The sequence below is a fragment of the Periophthalmus magnuspinnatus genome, chromosome 16 (assembly GCF_009829125.3).
Source record: "Periophthalmus magnuspinnatus isolate fPerMag1 chromosome 16, fPerMag1.2.pri, whole genome shotgun sequence".
Taxonomy (NCBI): Eukaryota; Metazoa; Chordata; class Actinopteri; order Gobiiformes; family Gobiidae; genus Periophthalmus; species Periophthalmus magnuspinnatus.
Genome location: NC_047141.1, coordinates 18,362,511 through 18,384,585, shown reverse-complemented (window position 1 = coordinate 18,384,585; position 22,075 = coordinate 18,362,511). Strand labels below are relative to the sequence as shown.

Here is a 22,075-nt window from a genome sequence, read left to right as displayed (position 1 = left end):
GACTAATTTTCAGATGTACGTCTTAGCTTCATAACTATAATAACTCATACATGAAGAAAATACAAAACTACATTTAAAAAATATATTTTTAATCATAATTCTTAAAAACAATATTCCAACCGATATTTATCAGATATTACATTGACGTTTTGGCAGAATCTATGCACTGAAGTGGTTGGCTTGTCTCTGGTTGACTAGCTTCCTCAGGTGTTGGCTGATGGCAGATGGCTCCTTGTAGATCATTCGCCGGTCAGCTCCTTTTATGTGAATGTGATTGGCTGATGGGTATGAAACCTCCAGAAACTTCTTTTGAAGCTTAGCCACCATCTGGTGCAGGAAAGAGTTGGTTATAGACCATTATTACCACATATTCAGACAGAGAATATCTACTAAACCATACTAGACTCCATTTTGAAGAGGCTCACCTGGTTGAGCTGTTCTGGTATTTCTTGGTCAAAGTGATCTCCAGTGATCACAGTCACAGATGTCCTGCTGGAGAGGGGCTTAAACTGTGAAATGTCTCTAGAAAGAAGAAATGCAAAAATATGTGTTTCATTAAAATTATCAGAGTTAATATTTTCTAAAAGCCAACAGAAAAAGTGAACTTTTCCATACTGTACTTGAGCTGCGCTTTCATTCAGAAAGTAATGCTCATCCACAGCACTGCTCTGATGGGCAGGATTACACAACAGGTATTTCTAAGAGGAAGAAAGAGATTCACTCATTAAAACAACTCATTGTATGTGCATATTGCACAGAACTTGCTTTTGCCAAATACAATTTTGACCTAGAGTTCACATTGTGAAATATACTAACATACATGTATAGAGATGAACCATTTTTCTTTAAACCCACAGAATGACCCCATTTTGGACTTTTCTCAATTATATACAGGTTAAAAGAATGTACCCTTGAGAATAGGACTTCATGCTCTGTTGAATTTTGCTGTGTTTTTTTTTTTTTTTTCCCCACTGTGTGTGCGTGTGTATATTATTCGAACCTTCAGAAGCCTTTCTACCCAAACCTCACTCTGTCCTTGGAGATTTCAAGCACAATGATGTCCTCATCTCCTTGGCAACTGTAATACTTGAAAAGCTAGGACTGACATCACTTGTGCCATCACATGTGGGCGGCTGGCAGTAGCAGACAAGGCTGTTCCTGTTTTAATTTAATACTGGATCATATGAACAGATGTTGATGACTGAATGTATGGCTCGAGTATAGAAAAATATTCAGAGGTACACTATGATCTTCCTCATATTGATGAGTTAAAGATTTGCTAAATTTACGGATACTCAAAATGCTTACTCTAATTCACACTCACATTAATGAAGTGACCCATGGACAAACAAGTAAAATAAAATAAATCAAAGAAAACAAAAATGGAACCACAGCACTTTTTGAATCAGTACTTATCAAGTCTAAGGTAAAGGCTTGGTAAAAAAAAAAAAAAAAAAAAAAAAGACTTACATGCCTCAGTTTACATACATACATACACACACATTTTTTAGAGGACTTTTCAAAGTATAGATAAATAGAGTTAATAGAAAAAATAAAAGAAAATTAAAGTCCAACTTTTTTTTCAAAACAGATACATAATAATGGATCAATTTGATAAACATATAAATATAAACATTTCCATATAAAAATCTCATCCCCAATACATGTTTGAAATGTTTGTAGGTTATATTAACAGCTTATTCCACTAGAACTGCATGGCCTGTCACAGGGCTGCATTTACTATACAACAGGGATCAGGAGATATGATGCACTTGTGTCTTGTCAGTGTAACAGTTTTCATTTATTTAAAAAGGAAATGTGTCTGGTGTCATATCATGCCAAATTCAGCCTCTTTCAAAATGAAAACAAACCATCATCCACTCTCATCTCCAGTCATTACTCTCACACTAGCACCATCCTGTGGCCAGATTAGAACCATGAGACAAACGCATGTAAACACTTCAAACTAAATATATTCTATGCATTTTTTTCAATACATCACACATTTAAAAAGTAAAAAAAAACAACAAAACATTTCAAATAGGATTTTTTTTTTACCGGTGAACACTACTGAGCATTCCTGTATGTCATTCAATATTGTGATGTCTGCACACACTATGGATGACAAATGCTTTTATTTTAAAAACACACTTTTACAAGAGGTTACTAGTAACATGTAAAAATAGTGTAATAACACCAGTAGTAATAGCATTAGTGGTACAGTGAGTGTTGTAAATTCAGAAATTATTCAGAAATATTGGCAGTAAAAATATTTCATATAAAAAAATACCAAGTTATTTTCTCCACTGTACGTATTTTTTATCTCACCCCTGAATCACATCAATCTAGTGATGAAACAAAGTAAAGTAGTTTTATCTAGTGTTTCCAATGGAGGGCCCACTCATCTCCATCTTGTTATTGTTTTTTGCCTTGTCTATCTTCAGAGGTCTGTTGAGAGACGACTCTGATCACAGTAAGAATGCTTTTTTTTTTTGCTTTTTTTTTTAATAAAAATGTGTCTGTTACCATACTGTGGAACATTTTAGGAAAAGCAATAACATCTCAGTGGAAACCAACAGGTGGCGAACTCACCACCAGAAAAGTTAAACATATTAGATGAGGTTTGATTGTGTCTCTCACCTGCCGCTGAATGACCTCCTCGGACACATTCTGGCCTCTCACAGTTGGTTCCAAAGCCCCCAGGATGATCAACATGCGGCTCAGGCCCGTGGCTGCGCAGAACTGCTTGGCTTGGAGTGATGGCACCAGCTTCCCATACCTCAATAAACACAAACAGACGAAATAACAAAACTCATTAAACTTTGGCAACGGGCACTTCAGCCTTGTAGCCATATGGCAATTAGATTAGCTATATACCCTTGATAATACTGGGATAATGGAAGACGTGACACTCAAGTTATTTAGTGATGCAACATTAGTGGAAATAAAGAAGTTAGGCCAAATCTACCAGTGCTTTTAATTTTCTTTGAAGCCTATTCCAAATGATGTTATAGGTAACTATCACAGTTGTCACATTTTCCGATTTTTGTCCCTGAGGATTGCCACCTGCTAATGCTGGAAGGAAAGTCAGTGACAGTTTGTGTACAGAAAAACACTGCCATAGTGCCATAAGTGAGTCAAGACATTAAGACTTGTCACTCCATGTGCTAATGAATACAATGAGTTTCTGTAAAGTTAAATGTTACAGCTATGTGCATCACCATATGTGGATATAATGTTCTTGCTTTAACCACTTTCCACTACAAAAGTTTCAAAAATTTCTTACACATTTCTATTCAAGTCACCTTCCCAGCAGTTTCAGTTCTAACAATTTGGTACATGTTTGGCAGTCATCCAGTATGTGTCACCTTTTAATAGCCTTAAAAGACCATTCATAGTGAACAAATAGTTTATGATGAATGATTCAGTCTTAGTAACCACTTAACCTAATTGTAACTCTTTAATTAAGTAAGTACTAAGCCTGAATCATTCTTAATGTTTGGTTCATTATGAATCAATTTTTTTATTCATGACTAATTAAGGTGTACTTATTCTAAAGTGGAAACCAGTAACTCTATAGAAGCTGCAGTTTTGGAAATGCTCTGACTCAAATAGCTATTGCATTCTGAGTTTGATAAATATGGCAGAAAGTATGGATGCTTGTTAATTTATACAGCTTCTTAGACATTATTCTTGCTGCCAAATGCATCATAATTTGATGCCTCGTACAGCCTTACCATACGAAAGAAATTATTCCAGCTAGCACTATGAAAGCTACTACACTATGAATATTTGGTCAGCTCTTTTCCGACACAAAATCTTAAAGTTTCTCTCTTGCAAACATTTGCCTAGGGAATGAGAAATGCTCTTTTTTTGGCAGATGACAGAAGAAGAGCAGTGGGATTTTGTAACCCAGGAGGCCCAATCGGTCTCGGCTCACTGGTGCTCTGAATTGCCTGGTCTCAGCCTGTGGAGCCCAATCAATAGTGCAATGTGCCTGCTGCCGCCATGACGATGCAGCGCTGTCTTCCCAACACGCTGTAGATCTGCGACAGCGGCTCCTACCTTGTGCTGATCTGAGCTACATAGAAAAAACATACATACACTATTCAATAGTACTGTTTAATATAAGGGCAGAAAAGCTTAGAAAAACTTTTTACATGTGGTAAAGTGGGCAGTTCCACAGGTGCTAATATGTTTAATGTCAGGGTTTTCTTTAGATATAGTCACTTCAAAATGCACAAGAAAATTATAGGTATTGATATAAACAAAATAAAATCAACATCAAAATGCTGCACAAAAACTCAGGGCGAATAAATAGTGCAGCTCTGATATTCAGGGGTATATTCCAAATTTTTAGAAAGGCCAAAGGTCTGTCTTTAAGATCTGGGGGTCTCATTTATAAAACAGTACACTAAAATCCAAAGTTATAACTGTCAACTGGACAAAAAGTTGTAGGACTGAAGATGTTTTGCTGCTCATCCAAGCCGCTTCTTCAGTTCTGGTCAGATTGCTAGTGGACACTGCCTTAAATCTATGTGCATGGAGGAGCTAATTACACTGAATGTAGACTAAGACTGAATGCAGGCTCATTTAGGCTGAAACTGTAAACAATAGCTGTTTACGGTTTCAGTGTAGTTAGCTCCTCCTTGCAGATAGATATATGCAGATAGACTATGGATCATACCTGGGTGACTGAGGGATTACACAAATATAAAACAGTATGTGGAATTGTGTCTAAAAGTACTTAGTAAGAAAAAACAAACTTCACATATGTGAAAAAAAAAACATTTATAAAAGCCTCTCTTTCCAGCAAGTCATTTCATCATGGGAGGACAAGCCCCTATATTGAATGTACTTCCAGAACATAACTGATGGCTGATATCAAGAAATCCAACCAATGGCTTGAGAGAACTGGTCTGGACTAGCACTAGTGCAATAGAGGCCCAGTTCTACCAAACCAGACAAGACCCAAGGTGGAGGCTGTAAAATTATGTCCCTGAGAGACAATCCAGAAAATAACTGGGTGTAAGATGCTGCAGGGAAAGCATACATGGAGCGGTATAACCAAGTGTCCGGCATAGTGTACAGAAACATCTGTGCAGAGTACGGACTGGAAACACCAAGGTCAAGGTGGGTAACGCCTCCAAAGGTAGTGGAAAATGACCAAGCCAAGGTCCTGTGAGACTTCCAGATACAGACTGATAGAATGGTAATATATCAACCGGACATCGTGGTGCTGATTAAACAACAGAGCAAAGCCGCTGTGGTGGACCTTGCAGTACAAAGTGATGGGAACATCAGGAAAAAGGAACATGAGGAACTAGAGAAATACCAGGGACTCAAAGAAGAGCTGGAGGAGTTCTGGAAGGTGAAGGCATCAGTGGTTGTGCGTGTGCGTGTGTATATATATCAGTCACAAGATCATATTTCATATGTGGACACAATCTTGTGGAGATCTTGTAGAATGTGATCATATGCCATTCCTACTCACTAGACAAACATAATGCATTTCTGTAAGTCCACTCTAAATACTGAGACTGTGCTTTGCTCCACTGACTTCACATTGTACACTGTGCTGCTGTGCTATCAGGCTGCCATTCTAAACATGTACTTTTCATGTGTAAAAATAACCTCTTTCACCTGTTGTTGATATGACATGTCTCTACCATAGCTAGCTCCTGCTTCAAAATGCGTTTTGATTGAAGTGATAAGGTCGATAGAACGCACACAGACGGGGTTTTTCATCTCCTACAAATGGCTGTGTATAGATAACATATCGAGCATATTCATGTACAAGTTAAGACTCCAGCTGATTTATACAGTTGAAACCTGAAGTCTACATAAGCTTTTTTTCCCCTCACTGTCAGACTAAACGTTTTCTGTTTTAGCATTAGAATTACCTAATTTATTTCTACTTGCTAAATGTCAGAATAATAAGGATTTTTTTAGACAACTTTTCATTACTTTCTTCAAAGTCAGATGTTGACATACATTTCAGTAGAATTTGAGACCATTGCCTTTAAACTGTATGACTTGGGTCAAACGTTTTGGACATCCTTCCACAAGCTTCTCAAAATAGTTGGCAGGAAATTTGGTTCATTCCTCCAGACAAAACTAGTGTAACTGAGGTAAGTTTGAAGGCCACCTTGCTCGAACATGCCTTTTCAGGTCTGCCCATAAATCTTCTAATGACTGAGATCAGGGATTTGTGATGGCCACTCCAAAATGTTGACTTTGTTATCCTTAAGCCACTTTGTAACCATTTTGGCAGTATGCTTTGGGGCATTGCCCATCTGAAAGACCCATTTGTGTCCAAGTATTTCCATATAATGTTCTTTCCTCATGATGCCATCTATTTTGTGAAGTGCACCAGTCCCTCCTGCAGCAAAGCAACCCCTCAACATGATGCTGCCACCCCCTTCTTTCTTCCCCTTTCTTCCCCAAATGTAACAATGCTCATCATGGCCAAACAGTTCAATTTTAGTTTCATCAGACCACAGGACATGTTTCCAAAATTAAGGTCTTTGTCCCTGTGTGCATTTGCAAACTGTAACCTGGCTTTGTTATGTTTCTTTTGGAGTAATGGTTTCTTCCTGCATTGTGGCCTTTCAGCTCATGCCAGTACAGTACTCGCTTCACTGTCGATAATGACATGCTTCATCCAGCATCTTCACAATATCTTTTGCTTTTGTTCTTGGGTTGATATGGACATTTTGGACCAAGCACGTTCATCTCTGGGACGCAAAACCCGTCTCCTTCCTGAGCAGTCTGATGGCTGGACATCCCGATGGCTGGACATCCCATGGTGTTTATACTTGCATATAATTGTTTGAACAAATGAACAGCACCTTCAGGCATCTGGAAATTGCACCCAAGGATGAACCAGGCATGGCAAGTCCACAATTCCCTTCCTGATATCTTGGCTGATTTCTTTTGACTTTAGACAAAGCCACAGGTGTGTCTCTAATTAACTCAAATGTTGTCAATAATCCTATTAAAAGCTTTTAAAAACATGACATCATCATCTGGGTTTTCTCAAATTTTTAAATGCATAATTATCTTACTGCATGTAAACTTCTCACTTTAATGAAATTTTATGAAAAATCTTAAGTCTTAAAAAATCCTTCTCTCTCTTTTTCTGGCATTTAGTAAATAGAAATCATTTTGATCATCCTAAATCCTAAAAAGAGGAAAAGTTTAGTCTGATTTCATGTCAGAAAAAAAAGTGTTTGTATCTTTTTATATAGTGTATGTAAACTTTTGGTTTCAACTATATATACACATGCACACAGGAGGAAGGAACAAAGCCTACAAGAGCTGGATGATATGAAAAACAAACTCCCCCTTATATTAATTAATCACGATTTTTAATTCAATTTCATTTTGTCTTACTAAAAAAATGCTTCCATTAGTTTCCTGAACATAAACAATACAGACAACAAAAAATGGTCCATTTATTCCTCCAAAGTCTGACCTCTGCTGCAAGCTTTATCGGCAGTGGATTGGCTATAAACCTCTCAATTGAAAAGACCCAAGAATATCTTGGACAATTGTAAATGGTTGAATCTCGATCCCATTTCAAAATCAGTTATCTAGCCCTAACTATACAAGTCAACACCAACACTTAATCTGGACTAAACCAGAACTAAACCAGGATTAAACCAGCCCAAAGGGAATAACCAACATCATTTTTGTTGAAACTTTTTAAGTCAGACCCACAAAGAGTGACATTTTGACATTTTCATCTTCCTGCTACAGTTTTCCCCTGAAGTCTTCTTGGCACTCTAATTTAGAGCTATACCTTTTCAACCTGCCTCTTAGGTGACAACTTTTCTTTGCAGTTTTTACCTGTCAAAGTTTTCTTATAGCTTGATTAAAAAAATAATAGCAACAAAAATTTAATAAATAAAGTTGCTACTTATCAGCCCGCCAGTCCGAATCTGGTCAAATCACTCCTAGGTCTGGCACTGCACATTATTTCAAGGATTCTCCAGCCACCTGTCCTATTCCCTTTTTCCATTTTTAATTCTGCCCCGGAGTGAGGATTATGCGAAGCAAGGCATGCGTGTCAAAGGGAAATTTAGTGGGTAAAGACAGCCCAGATTGGCGGGGATGAATTAAACAGATAACAGAAAGAGACGATGGAGTGTGCATGTGTGTGTGCTTGTGTGTTGATGGGGGGACATGTAGAGCAAAATGCCTCACCGATGTTGGTCATTTCTGAAGGGGTTCTTTTTTTTTCTCCCCCCCACAGGAGCGCCCAGGCAATATCTAAATTAATAAAGTGATGAAATGAGTTTGTGCCGTGGACTTTCTGCTGTTTGACTTTCCCATCTGGATTAGTGCAGGCTGAATGGACGCTCTGTTACTTTTGTTACAACTGCGCAATTCACTGTCGGAATTTGGCCCGGCGCTGATAAGACTTCCTCCTCCTCCCTCCCTCCTCATTTCCATGTCATTCCACATGCAGGGCCGCGGTTACCTGAGAGGCCGCTCACACACAAAGCAGGCGCCATTACACGAGCTCCTACCGACTATTACAACGAACCAGGGACGCTTAAACACTGGATATTACATGGGGCTCACCCAACTCTTACACCTGCAGACGCTTTTAAACACTTGTTCAAGCAAAAGCCAGCTATAAGCACATAACAGAATATGTAGGTAGGTGTGGGCGGCAGATGCGTAAAGAGATCTATACAGTAAAGACACAGGAAGGCACAGTTTTCGGCCATTTTAAATTAATGTTTGCCACCAATATGCATATACATTTTTATTTGTGGGAAAATGTTACTACCAAGATATAAGCTCCCTTTGTAGACCACATCACTACTCATTCATTACTTAAATGAATGGGTAGAGATGTACAAAGGTGAACTACTTAATTGATCAGCTTTACAGCACTGATAGATCTGATGCAATGCAATAGACACAGATTTTCCATATAACAATCCATGTACCTGCAATGACATACAAAGTTGTTTAGCTTTTTTTTTTTTTTTTTTATGGAACCCATAATCTTCTTTCACATAAACTACATTCTTGGGTGGCATAGTGATTTAAGGCAGGGGTTCCCAAACTTTTCAGGCCAGGACCCCTGCTGAAAAATAAAATAGAAATTTGTAACAAAACATTTCAAATCTGATTTCATTGTTCATCTGATTGTTCATTGTTTATTTGAAAAGTTTATTGTGTTTTTTGGCCTATTTTTTCTAAAATATACAGTAAAAGCCAAAAGTAAAATCTGTCAGCTGGACAAAAAAGTTGTAGAAGTTAAGATGCTTCGCTGTTCATCCAAGCCGCTTCTTCAGTTCTCCCCTGAACTGACTTAATGAAACGTCTTCACTCCTACAACTTTTTGTCCAGTTGACAGATTTTACTTTTGGCTTTTACTATGGATCAGACCTGGACAACTGAGGGATTACACAGACATCTTCTAAAATATACAGCGTTGTTTTGTTTGTTTGTTTTTTATTTGAAAATTAAGTTTTACAACAAGCTCAATACTTTGTGACCCCCACTTTGGGAACCTTTGATTTAATAGTTAGAATCAAATCCATGTTTTGGTCACGAGATGAGAATCCTAAGGCCTTTCTGTGGGAGTTTACATGTTGCAGTGGTTTCATCCACCACAACAAAGTAAACATTCTAAGATACGAATTCTCCTCTGCACCTGTCCAGACCTGATCAATGTGGAAATTCTGACTTTGACACCAACATGAGCAGTTTGTTCACCCCTAAATGAACAAAGAGGGACGTTATTTGGCAAAAAGTCAAATTATACAATCTTATGTTATATGAAGTAAATATCCATTAATGATACATGTATTTAAAAACATTACTAATACGAGATGGTGATTAATTTCAAATACCATATTAGTCTTTTGGGTTTACACCATTTTGAACTCCATCTATAATGTGTATAATTCCCTTACATTTACATGTATATTTCAATTTCTTTCAAAATTACTGAAAGTACAAGCATTAGAAATGTGTTTGCCCAATCGCAGCTAAATGTAGAACATTGGAAATCAGTATGTAATACACTCACCTACCACAAGGTGTCATTCTTGCCCCACAGCTGTAGAGGTTTTCTTTCGCTGAGGCTTCTTCCACATTGCATCAATACTATAGATTACACTGGGGTAAGCACACTGGGGCCACGGCAGCTCTGCTTCATTAGTGAAGCGTACAACAATAGTTACGCTTACAGTGGTTCTAATTACAATTAATTGGCATTCCTGACTGGTCCAAAGTTCTCTGAATGAGGAGAGGCAATAGGGGAGAGAGCTGAGTCAGAGAAAACTATGAGGAGACTTCAGGAGGTATTAAAGAACGTTGAATTACATCCCATTGGTATGTATAGAAAAGTAGTCCATATTCAGTTTGTAAATCCATTAATACTGAATTTAGTTTGCAAAGCTCAATGCTACCGACACTGAATAATTATATTAAATTAAATTAGCACATATTAAATTAAATTAGCACAAATTTCATAAACTATCATCAGCTATCCACTCAAGCATTTTAATTTTAAATGCTGATGGAAACAACTATATATTTACACAAAAGAAAAACATTAACAAGCCTCAACTGGAAAATTAGAATAGAAATCCGGGCATTTCAGTTACTGTATTTTCATGCATCTTTTAAGATAAAACTGTAATAACTCTAGCCATGAACATAGCCAACCAGAACACTACACAACCTTCACGACTGAATTTACAAATACCACACTGTACTGTGTGAACAACTGCTGCTGAACTGAAAAAATAATGCTGTTTATTGATATTGCAAAATGATTCAATACATATCATAAACACAAATGAATCACTTTACTATTAAATATGTCAAATACTGTGCATTTACTACCTTTTTAGAAGAGGAAAGTGTCCCCAATTGATAAAATGTCAATTAAGCAGGCCACTGATGTCCAAAAAGTACAAACTTTTTGAATCAGAAAGCATAGACAAACTTTGGTGGCAGAATTTGACTAGTTGGCATAAAAATAGTACCACCATCAGTGTAATATTCTATCTTGACTATAATGACTAAAAATGGACTAAATATGAGCTCTTACATTTTGCACTTCCATCTTAATATGCCACCATTTTAGATTTATGCAGGTCTGAGTTGATAACATTGGAAAAAAAAGGAGTGTAAACCAGGACTCAGCAGTGAGGGGGAGAGATTATATTATGTCTGTAAATCTGTCCACTAACAAAGAACTGTGTGGATGAATAAAAACACCCCTGTTGTCCCCTGTGTTAAACCCTGTCTCGCTCATAAATCAACCTAAAAGCAGCAGTAGAGTGTGAGCGGTCGTCAGTCAAAATGGCATACGCTGAATGTCAGACAGAACAGGAGCCAGGTGAAACACAAACCAGGACTATCTGCTCCGCATAGGGACAGACTGGTGATGTGTGTGGGGTGCATAGATACAGTGTACATGTTTATGTGAGGGCATGTGGAGGCACAGTGGGCATATTAATGACCGCTGGAATGATGAATGGGACGCTGGGTGTCATTTTCATTTTGAGCCTCATAACTCAATCAGGGATCCACCCAGAACCTGGTGCCACAGCTGTGCAGCCCACACTGAAGACATTCTCTCACAGCACCTTGGCAAGTGCTAGTTAAATTTTTGACTTTGTTCACTTTTTTTCAATACAGGAGTGAAACACCAAGCATCCAAACCATAATACATTTGAGGTAGACATGAAGAAAAAGCAAGGGGAGCATTTAAATAGAATACAAATCACTGAGTTAACCACAGAAACACATAAGACACTAATACTTACCATACTATAAACACAGCCCTCAACCATTCTGAACATGTAGTCAAGGTGGGTTCTGATGTCATGTGTCACCAAACAATTAATGAACATTCAAGATATAACATAAAAATATGAGACGAAGTGAACAAGCAACAATACCAACAGTAAATGATGACGGGTAACTACAGGAGCTCACTTTTTACCAACTTGTCAGCTAGCTATGATTCACCAGGTCTTGGTAAGTACCTACATGTATTTTAATGTTTTTTGTCACCAATTTAAAATTGTCAAGTGGTAGAAGTCTTGACAGTGAAATTTTTAACAATCAAAGTATCTCCCAACATCACCATCCAATTTCATTTTCCCAGTGGCTAAATAAGAACATACCCTTCCAGCCCAATGCTAAAATTGAGTAGTATATTCCCAGAGGAGCAAGCCCTGGTTCAGCAGCTTATTAAAGCCAGTTTTACTGGAAAAATCTGTATGTGGGATTGTCTGTATATGTGTGAGAGTAAGGGATATAAACTGGTTCTAAATCTGACATAGCAAAAAATAATAATTAAAATATAATAATAATAATAATAATAATAATAATAATAAGCTAGAAGCACTCCAAAGATATAGCGCCAGAAGTCAGGAATCAAACACATTGATGTTCTGTTCTAGTTCAGGCATACACGTTAAAAACAAATAACAAAATATGTGAATGATTTTGAGATCTCAGTTACTTGATTAGTCCATTGTATTAAGAAGAAGAGGGCAGAGGACAAGGCGAATAAAGCCTTTGATTCACAAACAGCAGGTATTGCTGCTGTTTGTGAATCAAACAGCAAACTCGGAGTTATCCATACGCTACAACACAGAGCTCATGTAGTGCCCACAAACATAGAGGGAAAAGTGAAGGAGGGACAACACGAGGAGAAAGCCCTCTCGGCTTGTGGATATCAAAAATGAGCCTTCAGTAGAGCTAAGACTGATAAAAAACAGGAAAACAGGGAATCTGAACATAGACATATTCCTTACACAGCTGGTGTGTCTGAAAAGCTTCAGAAAATTTTCAGACAGTATGAAATTCCGGTCTATTTCAAACCTACTTTAAGACAGAAACTGGTTCACCCAAAGGACAAAACCCCAGGCCATAAACAAAGCAATGTGGTCTACTCCATATAGTGTAGTGAAGAGCGCAGTGAGCATTACATTGGAGAAACTAAACAGCCACTTCATAAGAGAACGTACCAACACCCTCGCAAGAGCTCCTCTGGACCCCAGTCTGCCATACATCTCCATCTCAAATGCACTAACCACTCCTAACCACAACCAGAGAAAAAATGTTTTGAGAGGGGAGTTAAAGAAGCAATTTTTGTTAGGAAAGGCAGTTCTTCCTTGAACAGGAATGGGGGCCTTAGACATCACCTTTCCCCCATATATAACTCCATCCTCAGACTCAAGGCAAACATAGGAAACTAAGAGAACAATGGAGCTAGCCAGGTAGACAATAGGTGTGAAGAAAATCCATTAACGGGAGTTTGAATATGTTAAGTACATCTCAGGCACAGTGCACACTTAGCTTAGCTCAATAGACCTAGCCTACATACAGAAACTGTAAACAAAAGCTGTTTCCAGTTTCAGTGTAGTTAGCTCCTTCGTTCAGATAGATATAAGGCAGTGTCCTCCAGAAATCTGACCAGAACTGAAGAAGCGGCTTGGCTGTGCAGCAAAAGGTCTTCACTCCTACAACTTTTTGTCCAGTTGACAGATTTTACTTTTGGCTTTTACTATCCATTGCATTAACTTCAATCAACTTCTTCAACTACCACCAAACACACAGACGCTTACTGTGCCATAAAACACATACAGAAAATCTGTCCTTTTTTTAATGAAGGAAGTTTCAATACCTGGTTCTGGTTCATATCTCATAAACACTCCAAAACAAATTTGTACTGAACATATACATATAAAAATAAAGTGCATTTGCATAGTGTTGTCTGCTGAATTTAAACCCATATTATTGTTAAAATAACAACAAGATTCATCTCTGTGTGATGACGCACACCGCATTCAATGGGGCTCAAAAAACAAAGAGCGACAGCCGCATTAGTGAAACACTGGCTGTTCTTCTGAATGGAATTTGCCCACACTTATGCCAGGGCTTCTCCTAATCCCCTGTAGCATGACCAAACGCTTGGATTTCCATCAGAAAGCATTAAGCAAAACCCAGGGAAATGAGACAACAGCCACAGATACTGCAAAAGATATCCATAGTCCTACAACTGACCCCAATATATAACACAAAAAGAACAGAAAGCCTACTTTCATGCATTTACACATAGAAATATAAATTAGGTGATGGTGGCAAGTCAATTAGCAGGATATTACACACATTTTTTTAGAATGAGCTTTTGTTAATAAAAAGGTCTTGGATGTGGAAATCTCAGGCAAAAAGCTGATAGAGTCTACCATAATAATGTGAAGATTGGCTACTGTCTAAAACAACCATCACAAGGTTCACACAGACAGACAGATTTCACTAAACTGTATATAGTGTATTAAAATAATGTATGAGTAAAACACTTATGCTCTGTGTATGTTTGACTACACAGCACTATTCACATAGGAATCATAATATATTTATTAGAACGGCATATTTTATTACAATTACAAATCACTTCCTTCATCTCTTCCCGTTTGTGATCTCTGTTGAAGATAATACATTGTGCATTTACATGCATAGTTTCTAGATTGTGTTCTCTCTCTGGTACTTGGAAGAAGCCCAAGTACATTTGTGGCAGGAATTAGGACTGTTACAATTTATTTATAATATCTTTAAGTTTTGTTTAGGGGGCATATAGATTGATAATAACATTTTAGAATATGTATGGTTCTAATTTTACTCTGTTGAGAAAAGATGAGATAATCAAATAGTTTTCAGCTTCATTTCCATCATATAGAATAATAGAATTGTGGTAGTGCTGTCATACACTGAAATGAACGTCTATTAATCAGCGGGTAATTGGACACATAGCCCTGATAGATGGTGCTACTGCACTTTGAGTCACGTACAAATTGGCCATTTTCAGGGAACCATTTCTTATCTGCCTTGACTGATGCTTACATAACCTATGAGCTTACGCTGTTGGACAGAACTACAAAAGCCATGAAACTAAGCCACACCAGACGAGCCATTTTAGCATACCTTTCAGTGCACAATTTTTGACTCATATGTTGTATTTCTGGTGATGCTGTAAAATTAGATACAGTTTAAGATAATGTTTTGATATGCTAATAAAAGTTTATTATTATTATTATTATTATTATTTCTTTCAGCTGCTGTCTTGGTGTGTCTCAGTCCTACCAATGCATGCTTTTCTCATACACTAATTAACAGTGACCTCTTTTACTATACAAAAGTCTTATCTGTGGACCTACAGACCTCCTGGCGGCTCCTGAGTTCATAAGCCCTGTCCAAACCATCCTAGTCAGTCACCAAACAATAATCATTTCCCATCCAAAACAGAAAAAAAGCATGAATCTTTGGCATTAGCCTACAGCTTTATAAAAGTAGCATTGAAGTAGCATTCGGTAATTGTCTCTTTCACCAATACTGCTCCTTCATGACGTTTTCTTCATTATCATTTGCCAGTCCCCTTTCATAGAATCATTAATGCATAATGAGATATATTCTATGACAATGACTACCACTTGACACAGACAGTATCTCTCCTGGAGGATTAAAGCTGTGTTATTAGACTTTCTGTCAGTCAGGACCAACCATCATCACAGCGCCCTGCTCTCGTCTACGTCTGTTTCATGCTACAAGATTATGAATGGCTAATGAGCTTCCTTGGCCTCCAATTAATCAGGCTAATGAGTCCCACCCAGCACAGATAATCAACTGTGGCTTGATTCTTGCAGTAGAAGCCAATACTGAGAATTTAGACACCGATTTGCAAAAGGATGAGTAAGTTCAGTCGTATCATCTGTTTTAGATTTTTCTCTTCAATGTGCCCTCCATGGCTCTTTATCACATTTTTCAGGAAGCTTAACATTTTAACATTTTAACATCTTTTCCAAGTAAATTTATTCCCATGTAGAGTGACATCTTAAACCAGTTTCTGAGGGGCCATAGAACTGAAATAGTATTCAATCAGATCTTGCAGTAGAAAAAGTAAAACAACAGCCAGCTCACAAGTTTAAGTGTTTTCAATAGAAATGTTATCAGATACTGTGATAGTTTATGTTACATACACCAAATACCTCAACAGGTTAACATGCAAATAAATATTCTGATGTCGTGAAGCAATACTCAGGTTGAAGTGAAATCAAATATGCAACAATTATAAGATCACTCTTTTGCTAGCTACTTGCTGTTGCTGATCTTGACCTTGTCTATTTCATCACCCTCTCATCTTTGTTCTCCCCTCTGTAATCTTGATGCAAACTCACCAATATTCTTTCCACAGGTCGTCCTCAAAGATGTCCTCTGGGATGGGATCAATCATGACCAGGTGGGACACTTGCCTGCAGGACAGAGGACACACCACATTTTCAGATGAGCAAAGACTCATTGACTTAGGCCTGACCACTTTAGCCTCCTGGCCTGGGTGTAATGACTGTTAGGTAGCTGCCATCATCTCCATCTGTCTTTGGTTGAATCGCCTATGCTTTCAATAGATCCAAGGGCGATATTTCTATTGGGATAGGTGTCACCCACTCACCACCACTTAATTTTCTGCATTTAACGACAGTGACATCACTCCTGATTAAATACTAAATCTTTCATCCCTGGTACGGCTCCTTGTCACATTTATCACGCTGTTGTCTCGGAGATAGTCGAGTTATGGGCGATGATGGAAATTACCATGGGAATATATCTTTCTCATATTATACCTGTTTCATGGTGGAATTAAATGTATACAAACAATGCAAAGAAGATCTACAAAAAAAAAAAGAAATGAAGAAAAAAACTAAGTGGAAACAAGTAAGAATTTAAGAAAACAGTCTGTCTACATCATGCTTAGGATATGTGTAAATAAAAGCTACTCATCTACATCTCTTCATCATTAAATGGAGAGATGTAGACTAAATGTAAACAAATAAAAATAAATAAAAAGATTACAGACTTATTTACTTTTTTATAAATACATCTTATACATTACATGCAAGCAATATTATTTATGTGGATCAATAAAATCAAGTTTATTTAATCAATTCTGAATTAATTCAACATACTACGGGGCACTGCAATCTAAGGCGGAGTAGTCACAACAGCTAGTTAATTGCATGGCCCTAAAGGCATATCAGGCCAGTTCTGTTTGAAATATTGTTGAGGCCTTCTTGCAATGCAATGTGAAATAACATAAATGAGCAAACTAAATGTGTAACAATGTGTTTCTCCAAAATAAAAGAGAAGTCTCTTGCTTACACTTACACATCATGAATGTGGCTGTAGAACCTTGCATTGAGGGCCCCCAGCTCTGATCCCACCAGGATGAAGGGTTTGGTTATTTCGGTTGCCTGAAGGAGTCTGTAAAGATCATCCACCATCCTGCAAGACAACAGCCTCATCTGTCACAGCGCTAACCGGGACGAGCTGCAAACGAGGCCACAAGGAGGTTTATTTATTCAGCCACCAGGCTCCAAGACTGGTGACATGAAAGATGAGTACGGCATGGCACCATTCATCTCATTAATTTGTAATTTCTTCATTACTGAGTTCTTAAGGGCCCGTGCATCAGTTCATCATCAGGAGTCCTCAAGATGGGCAGGACAAATATTTTTATGCAGAATGATTGTATCCAATGTTATGGTCAGTTATATTATTCATTTCACACTAGAAAAGAATAGTCCCCAGTAAAAACAATCAATCTAACATAAAATAGCATTAGCTGCTGGCTACTTTCCATAGCAGTGAAACAGCAACCATAGATTAATGCACTGAAAGTATTCAAAGAAAGTACTACTATGCACATACATACATACAAATGTGTATAACTTGAGGTACCAAAACCTCAAATATTTACTCAATGTTAATTCAATACACATAATGGAAAAAAATCCTCTATGATAGATGTCCATTTTTAAAGAACCACATTTTTAAAATTAAACAAACTGAATATCAAGGTTTTCTTTGTGTTAGTTAATATGGTACTTAATTTGTACAATTGCAATTGTAATATTGTCTGTATGGAAAATATTTTTTTATACAACGCATGAGGCTGACTAAATTAAAGTATACATAATCATAATACTGAACTTGGGGAGTCCAAAATTATCCAACTGATCATACTTGAGATGGTTCTACACCTTCACTGGAGTCCAGTTTTAAACTGATTGGACTTGATTAGGAAGGCCATACACCTGTCTATATAAGTGCTTACAGCTTGCAGTGCATGTCAGAGCAAATGAGAATCATGAGGTCAAAGGAACTTCCTGAAGAGCTCAGAGAGAGAATTGTGGCAAGGCACAGATCTGGCCAAGGTTATAAAAAAATTCTGCTGCACTTAAGGTTCCTAAGAGCACAGTGGCCTCCATAATCCTTAAATGAAAGACGTTTGGGATGACCAGAACCCTTCCTAGAGCTGGCTGTCCGGCCAAACTGACCAATTGGGGGAGAAGAGCCTTGGTGAGAGAGGTAAAGAAGAACCCAAAAATCAATGTGGCTGAGCTCCAGAGATGCAGTTGGGAGATGGGAGAAACTTCTAGAAAGTCAACCATCAATGCAGCCTTCCACCAGTCGGGGCTTTATGGCAGAGTGGCCTGATGGAAGCCTCTCCTCAGTGCAAGACGCAAGGAGTGCTTCAGGTGTTTTTAATCAAACTCCATGTAGGCTTTCAAGATGGTGAGCAATAAGAGCAATTCTCTAGTCTGATGATTGTGTCTCTGTCAATATGGGGTGCTGGGTGTACATTAATAAGGAAAAACAATTAACTTAAATGATTTTAGCAAATGGCTGCAATATGACAAAAAGTGAAAAATTTTAAGCGGGTCTGAATACTTTCCGTACCCACTGTACATCAGAGGAATCAGAGGAATCAGAGAAATCATTACAGGGTATGTCACAGTAGCCCCTGTTTAGAGAGTCATCTGTTGTCCTGGGTTTGTTGTGCTTATAAATCAACAGCAGTGTGGCACATGGAAATTAAGAGATTCTAACACTTGGCGGGTTAAGGTTAGCAAGTAATCACAACATGACTTACTGTATCGAGAAAAGTGATTGCAAGTATCTCCATTGTGCTTTCCAGGCCAGGTGCCAAGGTAAACTGGAGTATTGCTGACCGGCATATCGGCTCACCCCTTAGGCAGATTTAAAAAGCAACCTATACAATGTCAAAGACTGGAAGATTTTATTCCCATCCTGCTGCAATTTAAGGTATGGTGGGGAAGACTACAGTTCAGCACAGCCTGGCAGTGCATTACTACTACAGGGATGGAAAATATTTTTTGTATATTTTGTTTAACTTTATATAACCAGGCATATTAAGAGTGACCTGGTTGAGAAGTGAGTTAAAATAAACAATACATTACAAGTTATATCAATTTATGTAATATTAAGAAGTTTAAGAAGCCAGTTTAAATAATTATATTAAAAGGTTCAGTTTGTACAAGAATCCGTCTTTTTAAAAACAATTCTACAAACAAAAAACAAAGACAAAGGCCTAACCCCTTGAAAATCTGACAATATTACTGGTCTTCCCGCTGTGATGAAAGAAGGCTAAACACACTGTGCTCATCATTTCGATGACCCACCTCAAACAGGAGTTATATATTTACTGTGTTTGTCTGTGGTAAAGTAAGATAGCCATTTTTTTTTTTTTTTTTATAACCAGTCATCTGATTTAGTTATGGTGTATCCAAGCAACAAATCCACTCATGATTTCCTTTTAATCAATTTTATAATGTAAAATAAACAAAGAACAAGTGAATATGACTGAATAAAGACTATCAGTGTCATAATTGTTTTCAGCTTACCGTCCTGTAGTGGACACTCCCCAGGTTCTTTCTGTTCCTGTGGTTTCATTCTGCATCTGACGTTTGCTGAAGCCCAGACCCATCCTGTCATACGTACAAACCTAAACATTGACAGAAACATGGCCAACATAAATACCAAACAAAATACATTCTAAAATTAAAATGATTCTAAGAGTTAATGACAAAAAGCCAGTCCTGTATTGTGTGTTTTATAGGGAGGCTGTCTTATAGTGCATGCGGTTGTAATTTAGTTGTGTATCAGCAAGGCTATCCTGGGCCAGTCTGTGACCTCATTTGGGTCGCGTTTCAGACAAATAACGAGGGGCAGGCTGTCAGGCCCGACTTTCTGCTACGCTGCTCCGTTGTTGAGGAGAGAGGATGTGGCATGGTTACTGGAACAAGTGTCCCTATGGGCCACTGACAACTAACAACAAGGCAGCATTCGTGTGGCTGCTTACTGTGAGGTGTTCACACGCATCTAATAAATAATAAGAACACAGAAGGGATTCCATCTTAAACCTGACTTTTCATGCATATTTGTGTTACACGGGGTCTAAAGTTACACTCTCACCTTAGTAAGTGAGGAGAGATCTTCTTGAATATGAAACCAGACATCTGAAGACATCCCAGTTGGGGCATCTAATATTACTACAAAATAAGTACATAAAATTAAAAAGCAGAAAAATCATTGTTAACATTTCTAGTAAATATCTGTTCTTACCAACTGGTTTCCCATCTCCTTTGCACAAAAGTTGCATCTTCTGACCCAAACCGACATCAACAATTTGTCCATCTGGATGGATTGGAAACCCTTACACACTTGAAACAACTTGAAACACTTTTTTATAAAATAATACAACACAAAAATATCAGGGTATCTAATTGCATAAATAATACCTTTTGGGAGGAGCATCTGGCCCTCTCTCTGAAGTGATGCATAGTTGAGGAATGGAGGAACAACAATGATTAAAAGGAGACATTTCCCAATGTTGATTATCAATGAACCACAGGAGACTCTGGCTTTGACCTCATCTGGACTATTGGGTGGGGGTCGCTCTTCGTTATTCTGGTTCAGGTTGAACATGTCAAAATCAAAACAGGCATATAAGAAAGTGTCAATAATAAAATACTGAGTAGGCTACAGTAGTCTAAATTAATAGTCAATGTAACTATCTATTAAGCTGTAATCAACATAATAGGTTTGAAATGCATGCGTAACATGTTAGGAAAGTTTAAGGTGGTATAAATATATGGGTGAGGCTAGGTGTTCGTATCGGGTTAGCAAATGCTATCATATTGAGCAATTAGCTGCTCATTGTGTGCAATTACCTTTTTGTCACTATTAACATGATCCTTGTTTGTCGTCTGAGTATCCGGGCGTCTGCGCATGATGGGATGCTTGAAGCGTAGAGGCACTTAGGTTAACATTCATAAAATTGCAGAATGAATGAACGTGAACAACTTCCTGGTGGCTGTACGGGAGCCGGTAAGGCAAATGTTTTGTGCAACGCTTTTAACTGTGCATCGTAAGATCTTGAAGTGTTCCGAATTTGGCCAAGGAAGAGGACTACAAGTCTACTGGTCGAAGCTAAAATCAAAGTCAAAGTCACCAACATGCTCCAATCAATACCCAGTGCAAATGACAAGATAAACCGATGAAATTGTAAATTACACTCTAATCCAATAGTATATTAGGAAAAATGCCATTACTTTACTTTTGATTGATAGATCGCTTAGATTTTACATTGCAAATATTAAATATAAAAAAGAATTGTGCATAAATTTGCTTATGCTTAAGGTTATGCATTCATCTTCTTTCTTATGTAGGCTACTGTATAGACCTATAGATCAGGAAACAAACAGCTTTTATATTATTGTTATGCTGCAACAAGAAAGACTAATGTTTTACAAATAGCCTGTCATACAAGAATGCTGCTAAAATCCCTAGTTTGATAATATAGAGGATAATATAAAGCTATGTCAAGAAACAGTTGCGAGTTTCTGCTCGTAATCCAAAGAATCAACGCATGAATACCAACCAGGACATCAGCCAAGCCGTAGAGCTTTTGTATCTCCTGTTTGGCTATATTTAAATCTCTCAGACAATTTAGTTCCTTTTTTTTTTCTTTTTTTTTTTTTCTTCTTCTTTGGGAGCTGCAGTTATATGGCCAAAAGTCCTTGCTTGAACCAAGATGAAGTGTAGGAAATAATATTAGTTGTATAATGTATTTAGTGATGTTTTGGTCCTACTATTTCATTATTTTATATGGCTCACTGGTGACAAACAATGTGCAAATTGAAAAAAGTTATAATGAAGCCTTCAAGTA

The 22,075-nt window shown here is 37.7% G+C and overlaps 1 protein-coding gene across 1 annotated transcript; it reads right to left on the bottom strand.

The window, feature by feature from the left end:
• Positions 1 to 120: 120 nt before the first annotated feature.
• Positions 121 to 21,227, bottom strand: si:dkey-122a22.2 (uncharacterized). The gene is made up of 11 exons (XM_033980901.2): positions 21,078 to 21,227; positions 20,646 to 20,814; positions 20,470 to 20,541; positions 20,320 to 20,396; positions 19,749 to 19,849; positions 17,209 to 17,325; positions 16,224 to 16,298; positions 2,641 to 2,779; positions 616 to 698; positions 426 to 522; positions 121 to 327 (listed from the first exon to the last, which is right to left on the bottom strand). The coding sequence occupies exons 1-11, from the start codon at positions 21,135 to 21,137 to the stop codon at positions 160 to 162; spliced, it is 1,158 nt and encodes a 385-aa protein (XP_033836792.1). The 5' UTR covers positions 21,138 to 21,227; the 3' UTR covers positions 121 to 159.
• Positions 21,228 to 22,075: the final 848 nt, after the last annotated feature.